Source organism: Dreissena polymorpha, chromosome 15 (genome assembly GCF_020536995.1).
Source record: "Dreissena polymorpha isolate Duluth1 chromosome 15, UMN_Dpol_1.0, whole genome shotgun sequence".
Taxonomy (NCBI): Eukaryota; Metazoa; Mollusca; class Bivalvia; order Myida; family Dreissenidae; genus Dreissena; species Dreissena polymorpha.
The window spans coordinates 8802009-8819112 of record NC_068369.1 but is presented as its reverse complement, the minus strand read 5'-3'; the positions used below and the strand labels follow the sequence as shown (position 1 = coordinate 8819112).

At 37.4% G+C, this 17104-nt stretch overlaps 1 protein-coding gene across 1 annotated transcript; it reads left to right on the top strand.

Annotated features, from left to right (window-relative positions):
* Nucleotides 1-415: 415 nt before the first annotated feature.
* Nucleotides 416-16085, top strand: LOC127860795 (uncharacterized). The gene is made up of 4 exons (XM_052399072.1): nt 416-551; nt 12763-12982; nt 14514-14659; nt 14946-16085. Exons 2-4 carry the CDS (start codon nt 12859-12861, stop codon nt 15918-15920), a joined length of 1245 nt encoding a protein of 414 aa, XP_052255032.1. The 5' UTR covers nt 416-551; nt 12763-12858; the 3' UTR covers nt 15921-16085.
* The last annotated feature ends 1019 nt before the right edge of the window (nt 16086-17104 follow it).

Below are 17104 nucleotides of genomic sequence, written 5' to 3'. Positions count from 1 at the left end.
CGTGCGTAAACAAAAATGTTTTTATTCAATTGGATTGAACCCGAGATCGTTGAGATCAAAATATAACGAACAAGAAATGGCTTCGGAATCAAATGCTTATACAAAATGCTAGTAATACATGACTTTGCCAATGTTTGAATGAAAATCGTAAAATCTGGTAAAATTACTATATTTTTTACTATCCAGTAAAACGTAACAATATTTAAAATATTGTTTTCTTTCTAAGTCATAAGTGTTATTTGGTTTGTTGGAATATATAATGAATATGTTCTTTTTTTAAACTGTGATAATGCAATGATAATTGTTATTGTAACAATCCGCAAACAAGCCCCTTTGAGGTTTGCTAACGTTTTCTCATTTGGGCATTGAGACCTTTGACGCATGATATCTGATAAGCTGACATGGCGAATACGTATTTCAAATAACGACGTGTGTTATACTTGCCCTATAAGGCTATATGATTGTTACATTCTTCATACGCATTCGATATACAGAGGATAGCAGTTCATTTGTGACAACAATGATATCGACACTTGTTTGGATAGTTTTAGGTATTTAATGTGATCATGATTATCATCATCATCAACAACATCATCATTAAACAATCTTACAATCTTAATCATCAGCATTAAAATCATGATGTGCAGAAGCATAATGCCACTGAGTATTCAGTAATATTATCCTTTTTATATGACGATGATGATGATTATATGATGATGATGATGATGATGATGATGATTACGACGATGATAATGATGATTTTAATTATTATTAAGTTTAAGATTATTATTATTATTATTATGGTGGTGGCGGTAGTGGTAAACGATACTGATGCATTTTGAACTTAACAATACAATCTCAAGTACAGGCTTCACTAAAAATATGTGGAACAAAACACCTATAGTTTGTAAGAAAGATTGGTTTATACGTAGAATGTATATTTCAGATTTTTTTTATATGCAAAAACGAGATTTATCAAGTTAAGATTGACGATGGCCGAATCTCAAATCTATATTGCTATGTCGCTTATTAACAATTGATCAAAATGGTTGATATTAATTTTTGAATTGTTCCATGATATAATACTTACATTTTAAACTGGATATAATTCAAAGTGGGCGCTATTGCCGGTTTCAATAAGTATTGAGTCGCTGAGGATGCAATAGGTTACAAAAACATTAGCCGGTAAACCGTATACTGTGACCCGTTCGTGTCGTATCGCTCACAACTATTTTATGTGTCTGTTCATTTCGTTTTAATTATATAAACTCAATGAAATGGAAATTAAATCTTTAAAATAATCAGTATTTTTATTTAAAATCGATGTGACCAAGTTTTATAACCGTTTTATATAGTGCTAGTTACATGTTGTTGTTGTTTTTTTTACCGTACCGTACCCAGCAACTTCGTGACAATTACAAAACGAATATTTTTAATGATTTTATTTTTAATACTGTTTCTTAATTCAAACTTTCATCAGACGGTAGTGGTGGTATCGTTGATGGAGTAAAATACTAATAATACTATACATTTATGATAAAACATATAGTACGACGTTACTGGTCAAGATTTTAACAACTAGGTCTGCGCTTATATCCCCCTATCCCCGCAGTTCGCAAGTTCAATTGTCGCGGGTAAGAAAATGGTGCAAAGTATCAAAATGTACCCCTGCTTTAAACTAAAAACGTATTTATTTATTTATTTATTATTCTGTTTTTTTTACACGATTTTTCTTATCGTCGTTGGTGTAGCATGTTGTTCTAACTAGTCGCCATAGCAAGATAGCAGTGTGTCGCGCGCAAAAAAAGATTTATTCGTTAAAAAAAGCTAAAATAAAACAAATCAGTTTAACCTTTAAAAACACATGTAATCTTTTAAGTGATCGTCTCGATATTAATCTCTTGCATCCCTACTGACCACACATAATTGACCGATATTCAATCGACATGTCATCAATGGCGGTTTACGGTAAATAAAACCGTTAGTTTCCACGGCATCAAGAGAGTAAATTGTTCACCATCAACATAATCATCATTCTCTCGACCGTTTTGGTCGTTCTAGCCTATGGGGAAAATGAGAAACGATAACACAGAGATCCTCCACCAGTCAGGTTTTAGCGGGCTTCTATGAGTAACTCATCCTTGGAAAGGAACGTCCATTCTTTCACTTTTTACATTTAGATTTTCTTCTGACGGCCTCGCAACCGACCCCCTCCCCCTCTAGGGTTCCACGTAGAACACATGCACAGTGAGTCTTGTACAGTGAGTCGTGCCTACTGACATGTCCGAAACCAAGACAGATTTCGTCTTTTGACTGTCCCTAGGAGGGGTTCGTGTGGGCCAACAAGTGCTGCTCTCATGTTCCGGACGTACTCGTTGGTATTGTGCTCCAGGTAGGAGATGAGGAGCAGTCTTCGGATGCACTTGTGTTCGAATGCCTGTATCAAGCGATCTGTGTCGGCGTGTAGCGTCCAGGTTTTGTAGCCGAACAGTAGGGTAGAAACTACGATGGACGTGTAGAGCCTGTACTTGTTAGGGAAGCTGACGGAGCTGCTTGCCCATAATCTGCTCAGTCTAGCCATTACTGCAGTTGCCATGCTGCCGATTCTTATTCGAACCTCAGCGGTGCTGGAACCATCATTGAATAGGGTTGCTCTTAAGTACTTGAATATGGTCTCTTCTTCCTGTTTCTCGCCATTCATGGTGATGGCTGCGCTGTAGTAATTCGTTCTATTCACCATGATCTTTGACTTCTCCGTGCTTACATCCATCTCGTATGCCCCTGTTCTTTTGTAGAGCGCGTTGGCGAGGTCTTGTAGTTCACTACTAGTAACCCCATGTCATCAGCGAATCCCAAGTAGGAGATGGGTCTGCCACCGATAGGGAATGGAGGTGTGGTGGCATTGGATAGTCGCCTGCATTATCCTTTCAAGGAAAATATCAAACATGAAGGGGGAGCAGACAACCGTGACGGACGCCGACTGATGTCCTGAAGAATTCTTGCACAGCCTGAGGTTGCTCTTTTTGACCATGATGACCATAGACTTGGCCCACTCCTTGAGCCACTTTCTTGAGCCACAAATCAAAATCGACTGTTTTTGCAACTTTTTTTTTCGGCCGTTTCTTAGTGGAATGTAACCTTTTCTAGTGCAATGGTTTACTATAGTCTTCAAGTGCATCATATTTCAGGGATTCAGTAGTGAACACCTATTCATGCCCTACCATTATCTCCGCAAGATAACACCCGAATAATGGTAAAAAGTGTAAAACATGCCTTCCTGTCAACTATGATATTTTTTTAGAGAGTACAGCCCTACATGAAGCGATCATTTAGTGTAATGTAACCTAGTGTTGTCACTGATAAGCCTGTGGGTACGTGGCAGAGGCTACTCTGAGACGACCCATTACACGCATTCATTATGCATGGTTGTCCTAGTGTTGTCACTGATTAGCCTGTGCGTATGTGACAGAGGCTTCTCTGAGACGACACATTACACGCATTCATTATGCATGGTTGTCCTAGTGTTCTCACTGATAAGCCTGTGCGTATGTGACAGAGGCTACTGTGAGACGACACATTACACGCATTCATTATGCCTGGTTTTACTAGTGTTGTCACTGATTAGCATGTGGGTACGTTATTTGATTATAACGCCTGATAAGCCATGTGGCTTTCGCGTTCGGAGCTTTGATTTATAATGGGCGTTCAGGCGTAAAACGATTACCCTAAATAATTACAAGCGGTCAAAATACTGGAATATTGTTACAAGCTATGTATCAAAAAGAAGTAAACAACTATTAAAACGTGTTCATGAGCTCTTTCAGCACAAAATGTTGCGATTTGAGATGCTCAAGACGAGTTTTTGTACGTTTTTTTTTCTTATTTTCCTCTGAAAACGTATTTTTTTCTTAAAAACTCACGATGCTCCTTAAATTCGTGAAACAAACGCATTTATTCCGTGAAATTTGCCAAAAAGCGTCATATCCCACTAAAAAAATGACGATTTTCTGTAAATACAGCTCCTTTGTGACTAGGCCTGGTTTTGCGTTTAGGTCATAATACACTAAATAGTTTTCCTATATAATTCAATGTAAAAGCGACAACTTTGAGCGAAAATAAATGCAACATTTTGCACATAGAGACCCCCATAACCATACCTTTTCTTAAAGGCCATTCTAAGCGGAATCGATTTATGCAATAAAAAAGATATGTCATGTACAATGCAAGAAAGAACTTGACACAAATCAAAATCGACTGTTTTTGCAACTTTTTTTTTCGGCCGTTTCTTAGTGGAATGTAACCTTTTCTAGTGCAATGGTTTATTATAGTCTTCAAGTGCATCATATTTCAGGGATTCAGTAGTGAACACCTATTCATGCCCTACCATTATCTCCGCAAGACAACACCCGAATAATGGTAAAAGAACACGGCGGTTCATTACATTCACCTGTCGTGGGCTCACGGACTACTTTCCACCACATGTGACTTTTAGTCACATGATCATTGTCGCATATTCAAATTAGCCGCGCCAAACGGCTTTGCTTTAACTGCTAGTATTTGAAGTTTACAAATGGGCGCGTGCTATTAATTTTTATTTCATGCACATATTTAATTAAATTAACATTTTGCAATATTAACAATGAGACAAAGCTGTATATCTTTATTAGAAAATAATATAAAATTATCAAGAAGCAGCAATAATTAGTTGCTGTTTTGACAAGATTTTGAGTGAATGAGAAATGTTGAATATAAATATTGACCAAAATAAACAGTCTGTTTATGTTTTACCAATGCAATGCCAGTTTGGTACACATAGAGCCTGAAGATGTTTACTCAATTAAACTAGTTCTATGGTGAAATACAAATCTTAAAATAAATTCCAGGCCAACACCAGTACAGTTGTTTTGTTATTGTTGTTTAAACAAAAAACATTTAATTGTCCAATGTTTTTCCTGAAAGGAGACAATTGGAAGCAGCTATTCTACACTTACAAGTTCATTAAGCAATATTTATAATAATAAAACATTATTTAAGAGAAATATGACATTCTGTCAACAAAGTACAGAATCAAAACTTCACAGAACCAAGCTGCTATAACATTAATTCAATTCTTAACATGATCTTTTAAATAAATAATAAATCAACATACTTGTAATACTCATGTCTTTCCCCAGGCTCTTTAAGCACCAGGGCACCCATATGCATAAATCTTTAATTTATTACATTTTCTCACCAATTTGTGTTGCTTAAATTCTTCAATATCATGAAAGACATAAAAATAAAAAGATTCAACAGCTTTTTAAAGGCTGATTAGTTTAAATATTTTTGTTCAATTATTGCACTTTCTTAATTACAGTTACAATTGATTAAGTGCCTTAAATTAAACAAATTCAAAGGGGTAACCCAGTGCCCGGTGAATCACACATATTTTTCCTTTGCCTTCGCAAATTTCTGGAGAAAGACTCGAATTGCTGATACAGTAGTGCATATCCTTGTTTTGTTCAATGTCAATATCATTAGTACAGCAACTCATCAAAGTACACACATTTAAAAATGATAACATATGACAGGATTTTTTTGATATTCTTCGCAAGTGCATAGGATGAGTTAAACAATTGAAAACAATAAGAGAAAAACGGACAGCGGGGTGTAAATTCGAATGTCCTTAATTTTTTTCTTTCATACACTTGCATACTTTTTCATAATTTATATGTGATTAAAATAAAAAGGAAAACACAAATTGACTTCATTTTAATCCATCATGTTCAGCTTTATTTATGTTTCAACATATAGTACCATACCAATAACTTATTTGTTTGGAGTCTCTTTTCAATCTAAACAACACTAAATAAACATGTACATTTAAGGACTTCAGTAAAAAAATATTCTAGCATTAAATTTGATCTTAACATTTTATCTATAGGAATGCCATTCATGAATTCTATATCAATGGGTACATATTGCAGTGATAAATGGAAAAAAAAGATTGCAGGAAAATAGTTTATGTATTAAATAATAACTATGACAATTTACTAATTTAGATAAGAAATGTTGAAAAGACTAATACCGCATCTTGGTATTTTTTTGTTTAGAAAGCAGTAATTTTTATTGTGAATAATTTGTATATAGGGCCTATTGTACCACAAGCTGTTTCCGAATATCGACTTGGTTGGAAAAATAAAACTTTAAAAAATGTCATGAAATTGATACATGTATAATTATTAGTTTAAGAATGTGTCTAAATTTAATCTTAGTAATTTATCAAAATTAAAGATAACACATGTATCCCAGTATACCTGTTTAAAGGAAAGTGTAAGAAAATTAGACTGTTTCATGTTAAAGTATTACTGGTGAGAGATCATGGGGAAAATAAACACCAGGTATTGAATACAATCTTTGTTTTTCTTAAGACTTTAGATGCACTTTTATTTGCCTTGCAACTCAGGGCTTTTTTTCAGCTGATTGTATAGCCGTTATTCGGTCATATTCCGAATGGAAAAACATATATTTTTTCCCAATTCCAGTAAAACCAAATCCCAAAGGATATCATAGTTTTAGTTTTAAAACTAAAGAAAAGTTTAAGTATTATCTCAATTTTGGTTGAATTAAAGGGATCTTTTCACGTTTTGGGAAATTGACAAAATTGAAAAAAGTTGTTTCAGATTCGCAAATTGTCGTTTTAGTTATGATATTTGTAAGGAAACAGTATTACTAAGAATTTACCATGGCCTAATATAGTCATTATATGCATCTTTTGACGATTTAAAAACCTGAAAATTATAAAGCGTTGCAACGCGAAACGATTGAATAATTTGGAGAGTTCTGTTGTTGCCCCATCTTCATAAAACTTGGTCAGAAGCTTTGTCCTAATACAATCTCGGCCGAGTTCGAAACTGGGTTGCGCCGGGTCAAAAACTAGGTCACTAGGTCAAACAAAAGAAAAACCTTGTAAACACTGTAGAAGTCACATTTCATGCCCAATCTTCATGTAACTTTGTCAAAATGTTTGTCTTAATGATATCTTGGTTAAATTCAAAAGTGGTTCCGATCCGTTGAAAAACATGGCCGCCAAGAGGGGGGGGGGGCAGTTTTCCTTATTTGGCTATAGAGAAACCTTGTAAACACTCTAGAAGTCACAATTTTCCCCAATGATCATGAAAGTTGGTCAAAACATTTGTTCAATTGATGTCTTGGACAAGTTAAAAAATGGTCGAGATCGGTGAAAAAACATGGCCGCCAGCGGGCGGGGCATTTTTCTCTATATGTATATAGTGGCAGTTTTCCCTATTTGGCTATGGAGAAACCTTGTAAACACTCTAGAAGTCACAATTTTTGCCCAATCATCATGAAAGTTGGTCAAAACATTGGTTTTATTGATATCTCGGACGAGTTTGAAAATGGTCGGGATCGGTGAAAAAACATGGCCGCCAGTGGGCGGGGCATTTTTCTCTATATGTATATAGTGAAAACATGTGAACACAGTAGAAGTCACATTCTCGGCCCAATTTTCATGAAATTTGCTCAGAACATTTGTTTCCTTGATACGACAGTTGAGTTCAAAAATGGTTCCGGTCAGTTGAATAACATGGCTGCTGGGAGGGGGGCAGTTTTCTCATTATGCCCCCCCCCCTTTCGAAAAAGAGGGGGTATATTGTTTTGCTCATGTCGGTCCGTCCGTCCACAAGATGGTTTCCGGATGATAACTCAAGAGCGCTTATGCCAAGAATCATGAAGGTTCATTGATCATGTATCGCAGATGACCCCTATTGATTTTCAGGTCACTAGGTCAAAGGTCAAGGTCACGTTGACCCGAAATAGTAAAATGGTTTCCGGATGATAACTCAAGAACGCTTATGCCTAGGATCATGAAACTTCATAGGTACATTGATCATACCTTGCAGATGACCCCTATTGATTTTCAGGTCACTAGGTCAAAGTTCAAGGTCACAATGACCCGAAATAGTAAAATTGTTTCCGGATGATAACTCAAGAACGGAACGCTTAGGCCTAGGATCATGAAACTTCGTAGGTACATTGATCATGACTCGCAGATAACCCCATATTGATTTTCAGGTCACAATACCGAAGGTCAAGGACAAGGTGACCTGAAATAGTAAAATGGTTTCTGAATGATAACTCAAGAACGCTTATGCCTAGGATCATGAAACTTCATAGGTACAATAATAATGACTTGCAGATGACCCATATTGATTTTCAGGTCACTAGGTCAAAGGTCAATGTCACGGTGACCTGAAATAGTAAAATGGTTTCTGGATGATAACTCAAGAACGCTATGCCTAGGTTCATGAAACTTCATAGGTGTATTGATCATGACTCAGAGATGACCCCTATTGATTATCAGGTCACTAGGTCAAAGGTCAATGTCACAGTGCCAAACACGTATTCACACAATGGCTGTCAATGTCACGGTGACTCAACTTAGAAAAATGGTTTCCGGATGATAACTCAAGAATGCTTACGCCTAGGATCATGAAACTTCATAGGTATATTGATCATGACTAGCAGATGAAATAATGATGAAACTTGACCAGGATGTTTGTCTGGACAATATCTAGGTCAAGTTTGACATTTGGTAAAGATTGAATGAACAGACTCCTCTCAGGTGAACGAACTAGGACCATCTTGGCCCTCTTGTTTAAATGTTATTCTTGATATTTTACTGGAGCTTTTTAGATCCAATGTTTACATTTATCAATATAATACCTTTAATGACATACTTTAAAACATGCCAAAATCTGTGAAAAGGCACCTTTAACGCTTTAACTCCCAATTTCATGAGTAAACACAGCAGTTTCTTTTAAACCTAATGATAAAATATAATAGTTCTGCAGTGAAATAACAGCAGTGAAAAGAACAAATTGTTATTTTCAACGGTGAAAAGAACAAATTTTCGGAACTCCTTTTTCTAGTTTTAGATTATCATAAATAATTGTATATATTTTCTACGATCACGAGAGAATTAAATTCGACATTCCACTGAATCCAACAAATTTTCTTTTAAGTAAATGCTTTTACCGTTTATTTATATTGTACAAGAGTTTAACTGGAGAATTTTGCTGGTATAATGACGTCATTTCGTCACACTAATGACGTCATTTTGTGTTTTGAAATGTATTGAGGCATGACACTGGAGAAACTCCGAGAAAGGGTAACTTTTCAGCGAAAGGGAAACAGTTTGCTAGAAGAAGACCCAACGCCAGAAGATTTCGAAGGACAACAAGTGACGCAACACTGGACAAAATACTTGTGACGTTAAACACTATAGAGTTAGATGCAGCCGTTCAACTGTTTGACATGCGTAGATAACGTATTCGGAATGGTACTTCCGAGGCTTAAGACATCAAAGGGAACACTGCTATAGTTAATACCTTGTGAGCATTATGGCCAATAGGAGATCTTGATGTCCCGAGAGAAAAGAAGAAGACGCTGGAACCAACAACGGAAATACAACAACAACGTAAACGAAAATAGATGACGCAATATGAACAGCAGAAATAAGATCAGGAACATCAAACGCACGCGTATCGCCAAGAACGACCTAACGATCGGCTTATATTAATCATCACAGCAACAGGGATAGACCCGATTCGCCTACACGACTTAAAGACGGATCGATCTTAATCTCCGCGACGGCAGTAACCGGTCCGACTTCAAGCGACTTCATTCGCCGCGAGCCGCAACTTCAATACTACATGGACGACAACAGATGTACTGAAGACCAACGATCAACAGATGATGTGCTCCAATACATCCCGATTGACATTGACATTGTATAACAATAACTAATATATCTATTTCAGCCGAGACGCTTGTAAAGAAAAATATTCTTGTTATTAGCATATTTCCCATCATAGATGTGTTTATATGAATTATGTTTACAAGTACTTCGTAATTCGATAATTAAATTTCAAATTTCATAAAATACAAAAAAATCAAAATAAGAGGGAGGGTTGTGTGACATAACTGTATATGCATATTGTTTATTCTTATTGTGTATTGCACTCTTCTGCTGTGACATGTGGTAGATGCATGTGCGATCCATCCAATCAACAACGGTTATTCGAAGGGGTGGGCTTAGTGAATCGGGCGAAGAGTAACAGTCAACCAATCGAGGATGGGATAAGACATCTAAACTTTATGTTTATTTTCCTGAGAATAAAATGCTGTGTGGTTGTTGTAAGAAATTCATTCTGCGGTAAGATTTGAAAGTCTGCTGTGAGAGTTATCACGTTTTCTCGACGGGGCGGCCATGTTGGCAGCCGCGCTGTAAAATTGTACTTCATGAACATTAGAAGCGTTGTGTTAGAAATTATTTAACAGAAATAAATCTCGATGAAAACAGAAATGAACTTGGTTTGTTACTGCGTGTTCTCCACGAACAATACGTAAGTACGCTACATTTTATGTCAGGCATATTTGATATTTATAAACTAGTCAATACCATTTAAAACCATTGCAATAATTGTCTTGAAATGAAAGTAACATTATGCTTTTCCAACATGCAGACTTGCGATATATTCCCATAGTCAGCTATTTCATTTGATTACACATTTAAAATAAACAAACACGATATGAAACTTTCAATGTGTTTGTAGATAAACACAAGCTTTTCCTCACCATTTCGGCCTTTGTTTACATTTTAGCGGAGTGATGCTATCTGCGTAAATGGGCATGCAAATAGTTCTTATAATTGTTTTTAAATATGTCGATAAATTAACAATATATGCAGTTTTTAAAGGTAATTACTTAAAAATATTATGCCTGGGGTCCTAGATATTTACATGAAAGAGCGTACAATTACTTCGATGTGTTTTGCCAAGAATCCTGGCATTGAGCCCGTTGCAGAGATGTATGTTGTGGCACGAACGACAACTCTGCTAGGAGAATGTCCTTGAGCCACTACTTCTCCCAGATCATCTAGCATAGTGTCTTCATTGATTCAGTCGTTGCCTTACCTCAATGTTTAATCAGTTCAAAAGGGACGTTGTCCACTTTTTGAGAATGTTTGCCTTGATACTTTGCGCATTGCCTTCTCCTCTTCTTCCTTTAGTATGGACAGACTTTCGTCGGCCGCCTCTAGTCTAGGATCATTCTGATGTAGACTGGTATCTGGTTGAAGGGGGTAGTTGTAGAAGTTGCTTCAGTATTCACTCCACCTGTTTGGGACTGCGTCACTTTCGGTGAAGAGGTTCCGCCAGCGTCTTCAATAACACTGCCCATGGGCTAACTGGTCTTTGTGAGGGTTTTTAGGGTGATGTAAGCCTTTTGTACTTCTGCATGTGGTCATCTCTTTATCAATATTTATAGATTGCTCTTCAATTCACTCATTCTGAGCCTCTTTCATCTTCTTTCTCATTTTCCTGTTCGCTTTCTGGTATTCTGCCCTAGATTCCTGGCGGTGTAATTCTCATTCCGCAGCCCTCTTCTCTTATCGCAGAGGTCCGTAATCTCGGCGGTCACTCATGGCTTGTAATTGTTGCTTTCCCAAGAACTTATTCGGTCGATGATAGCAGGACCTCCTTGATGTTGTTGATTATGGTGTCGATGTTATTGTCTGCGATGTTAAAGGCTGCAAACTTACCACGAGGATTCTTGGTCATGAGCTTGTTATTTAGCTTCTGCTTGATGGTGGGGAGCATTATGTCATTGTCTCTCCCAAGGTCTTTGCCAGGAAACGTTGGTGTGTTCGCATTGTTTATGCTGTACTGGAACCGTTGTGGAGCCAGTATAAAAACGATTTGGTTGTGTGCGTTCTCGGATAGATCATGCCAGGTCGCTTTTCTGGACGGTTTTTGTGGTTGCAGCGTGTTGGCCAATTTTAGTTGGTGGCTTCTAGCAAACGCAAGAAGTCTCAGCACTCTGTGGTTGATCTCTCCTGTACCGAATCGGCCCACTGTTCCTGACCAGTTTTGGTATGCGCCTGGTCCAACCTTGCATTCCAGTCGAATGTGACGACGAGGATGTATTTCTTCGGATCATAATACGCTCTAACTCTTCAAAAATATGTTTAATTGCCGCGTTTGTATAATCTGTAAGTGCGTAGACCAAACTAATGGTGATGTTGTGAGGTCTCGCTGTGATACAGATACAGATAGTGATGAGACTTTAGGTGCAGTTGGGTGCACCAACGAGAACGTTTGATATCAAAAACACTACACCTGAATTAAATGGACAAATACAAGCACGTTATGTTTTAATGTTGCGAAATAGAACGATATTTTTCATTGTTAGTTTATTGTTCACCAAAAGCTATATCATCAAACGATGACCAATAAGATTCTCGATCGCTCACATGTAAAGTAGTCATTTAACATGCGACATCCGAAGCTTGCATAGTTTTTTCGCTTGGGGCATGATTTCAAGAGCACCAGAATAATATCTAACCAAATTTGTGTACATCAATTCTGGTCAGTTTGATTTCATAGAAGATTTTTGGTTAGTCGAAAGTATTAATGTGACGCACTGGACGTGGCAATATAATCGAAAGTATTGACTTTTTTTAACAAACGTGGTACAGGATCATTTCTGACGTTACATACCAACACATGAAGGTACATCGGCTTGTGATTTCAAAGTTATTTTGCTAAAATAGTCATAATTAACCATATGAAGCAAGGTCATTGTCATAACAGAGAAATACTTGTTTTGAAATATAAGTTCATTTTTAAAAAGAGAAAAACAGGTAACAAGTCGAAATATCATTGTTAAGTACTACTATTTAAATATTAATTATATTCACAGTTAACCATGTGTACCCGGTGCATAGCAACTGTAGTAGTGAGACTGATCTTGGTTCGCTTGAATGTATAACAATAAGTAGGTATAGCAAATATCAGTATGGGACCTGTGTCACCGATACATACATGCAGCAGAAGTCAAACCATAAGCACCAGTGTGAGGTACAGAACTGCGACATACTGCTACTACCAATGCATGCTGGAAGTACACGATGTCAATTCCGGTAAATAATAAAGTATTACATACCTTTTTACTTACGACTACATACTCAGCTGAGTATTCGAACGTGGCTCGATATTCGCTTATGTTCTAATAAGCGATATCCAGCTTGGTATTTGAACGTTGATCCGAATTGGATATAGTGTGAGGTAACATAATTTGATTTTAAATTTTGCCAGCTAGGTACTTTACAATGAATTGATATTCGCTTAAGATTGAAACCCCAATACCAATCTGATTATTAGAACATGGGTCATTGTTTGAATACACATTCTCTAACAAGGTATACGACAGAATGCTTACAATTCTCAAAAGTTCAAATAATCGATCGATTCCCGACTGGGTAATCGACCATGGCTTAATAGTTGCAATATATCGAATACCCAATACCATGCCTGGCCGTTTGACCTATCTCGATACTCGAAATAGTTAAAATACAAACTTACCAACTTGGTATTTGACTCTTAAGTTATACTGCCCAATACATAGCCGGTTATTCAATCTTAGCTCTATATTTGCAATAATCCGCACATCCCAATGCTTTGCTAGAAATAAGTCCTTTGCTAAATATTTGCAAAAGGTCGAATACACAATACCCAGCTGAGTATTACTGTCTTGCTCTGTATTCGCGAAAGCTCGAATTCTGATTTCTAGGCTGTATTTTCAAAATTGGCTTGATATTCATAATAGTTCGATTGTCAAAAACCCAGCTGACTGTTGGATATTGATTCGAAATAAGCTATAGTTTGAATGCCAATTATTAAGCTGGTTGTTAGGTCGAGGCTCGATAATTCGCTTAGGCTAAATTGAAAATACTTTGCTGGGTATTCGCACCTCACTTGATATTTGAGAACTTTCGAATACACAATACAAACCTAGATTTTCGAAATTTGCTCGATATTCCCAGTATTTTAGAAAAGCCAATACTGAGCTACTGCCGAACATTCGCATATGATAGAATAACAGATGCACAGTTGGGTGTTCGACCTTGAATCGATATTCTCTTAGGTTAGAATACACACTGTCCAACATCGCATTTGACCTTGGCGAAATATTTAATTAGTTTAAATACCCAACCCCAAACAAGTTATACGAACTTTGCTAGAAATTCTTAATATTTTGAATTTCCGATAAACAGCTAAGTATTCGACCATGGCTTAAGATTTATTATAGTTTGAAAACTCTATATTGAGCTGTGCATTCGCCATTCTTTGAATATCCAATACCCCACTAGAATTTCGACCTTTATTCGATAGTTATTTCGAAACGAAATTTACTTGGTTATTCCACCTTTGCTTGATATTCCAAATTGTTTTAATATACAATCTGCGGGAGTGATAAGACCCATTTGCATGCAATATTCCATGGTTATCATTTAATCCTTAAAATCTCTATGACTAGCATGCAATTCGTAGTAACTTGCTTATAAAGCTTAGGGCTATTTGGTAAACTTTAATGTCCACTTTAATAATCTGTACCAGTATAATATAAGTGACTGTATTCGATGATTCAAACGACTTTTCCCATGTTGACAGGTGCTGTAACTGACGATTGCGCATGTGAAGTTGACGCCCCAGGAGGCTCAAATGAAAGTATGCCGACAACAACTTCTATTAGGCTGGACCCAACATGTTATAGTCCAGATGGAACCCAGTGTTCTTGGTACCGGAATTGTTTAGAAGTTAGTGCACATTTTCCATTATTTATTGTTATTCGCGTACCAGTACTTTTTACTCCAATCCCCAAACATACATGTAACGAGGGCTCAACAAATAATGTTCCCTTTATGGCATATTGTAAATAAGATACAATTTACTGCAAGTTACAAATAAAACAACGCATTCAAAATATAAAATTCTTCAATATTTTTTTTTATATTTCAAATGGGTACATCATATAATAACAATTATGACATGATAGTACATATAACTTTATTCCAATGGAGCTGTTTTATCAATTTCATATAGAAACGCTTTCCATGCAAAGAACTTGAACAATCTTATGCGCTTGACTACGGTGAAAAGTTCTGTAATCTCTACACGGACCACTATGCAGAGTTTGATGACGTTGGTCAAAAATGGGTAAACGCAGTTAGAAAGTGCTTACAGGTAGCGTTAGTCCCGCTCATGCGATCATTCAATACAGTCCCTTGCGAGCAGATAAAAGACGTAGCGTTTGAAAGCCATACTGGTTGTTATGTAACACCCCCGGACGGTGCCAAATCATTTTGTGACATTGGCGGAAGAAACCTGTTCAGTGTCCTTGCAACGATCAAGTCGGCGTTTTGGCAGCTTGGAACCATTTGGCGCACAATATCGCAAGGCTATAGTACCGTTTGGGCCTGCATGTCAAGAGACGACAAAGATTCCCTCGCGGATAAAAGGAACATGATGCAATTCAAAGCGCAGATTGAAGATGAACAAACTGTTTCCAACACCGTCAAGATGCGGTTTGATCTGGAAAGTGCAGTATCGGCACACATGGACCAAGGAGTGTTCGTCTACGCTTTCCCAGAGCGACCTGATTCTAGCATACGTCCAAGTCCTGAAAACATGACGGTTATAATAACAAACGTCCTTGTTCTCCCAAGAGCTGAGTATGACTTAGATTATCATAGCAACGAAACAGTAAACGTAACAGACGTCGTCGACGGCTTCCTAGACGGTCTTGCTGACGGATCAGTACAACTGTCCTTGCCCTGGCCGATACAGGATATCCGACAGTGTAATGGAATTGAGTGTGATAACTCAACCAGAACAGTTGTACCCAAAACAACTGCGCCGACTAATGGAATTGAGTGTGATAACTCAACCAGAACAGTTGTACCAAAAACAACTGCGTCGACTAATGATAACAACAAAGCGGATAGATATACATGCAGCTTTGTCATTGTTGGTGCGCTTGTCATGTTTGCGCATTGGTTATTAACAGTGGCGGGTTAAGCACTAGGCTAACAAGGCTGCAGCCTTGGGCCCCCGATTTAAAAACAAATGTATGTGTTGTTTACCAGTTTCCCGATGTTTATCCAATTGTAACCGTTTAGTTCGCTTTGATTGACTATGCTATCAATTTTCTTTCTGTTTTGTATATCCATTTAAAACCATTAATTTCTCTGTTTATTTTACGACTTGCCCGTATGGTCATGATAACATCTGGACCTGTCAGTTCGCTTTTATTTACTATCCTTTCTGGATGCACAAGTGTTGGCCTGTCGACCGTCGCGTTTTTTAAATGGTGTTACAGTAATTTTTTAACCATTTATTATCAATATTGTTGCCATCGACACAATAATAAAAGATTATTAAAAAAATATCCCCTTTTTGTCTCCCCTGATTTTTTAAAAACGGAGACAGTCTACAGGCGATATTATAACAGCGATATTTGAATAGTACCAATATCGCGTGTCGCTTCGTTTATCGCGCAAAATATCGTGTATCGCTTCGTGTCTCGTGTGTCGCGGTCTGAAATTAGACCGCGATACACGAGATTCTGATAATATGGGCGATATTTGAATAATAAAATATCGTGTATCGCTTCGTGTGTCGGGCAAAATATCGTGCGTCGCTTCGTGTTTCGTGCGTCGCCCTTTGAGCGCGAGACACGACATTTTGCGCGACAGTCGCGGCGACGCACGATATTTTGCGCGACAGTCGCGGCGACGCACGATTTTTTTGCGCGATACACGAAGCGACACCCGATATTTAACACGATATATCGCCTTTTGGGCTACCTACATAAGGGCGATATTTCGTGGTACATTCTCGCACGTCATTTTCGTGTATCGCGCAAAATATCGTGCGTCGCCGCGACTGTCGCGTAAAATATCGTGCATCGCCGCGACTGTCGTGCAAAATATCGTGTATCGCTTCGTATGTTGTTTGTTGCCCTTGATGAAAGAAGGGCGAGATTATAGATGGCACAATCCGGATTCCGTAGTTATCCCCAATACGGCAATCATAATGATGTATCAAGTTTGCATATCTAATAACTGGTTGTATAGGTTTTCCATGTTCAATGAAGTTGTTTGCGTAGGTACTTTATATTCATTTCGTGTGATCAGAGCTTACCATAACTCGACATTCCTAATAATGGTCTATGAAAAGTGTCTGCAAATCGTCTTTTTTTC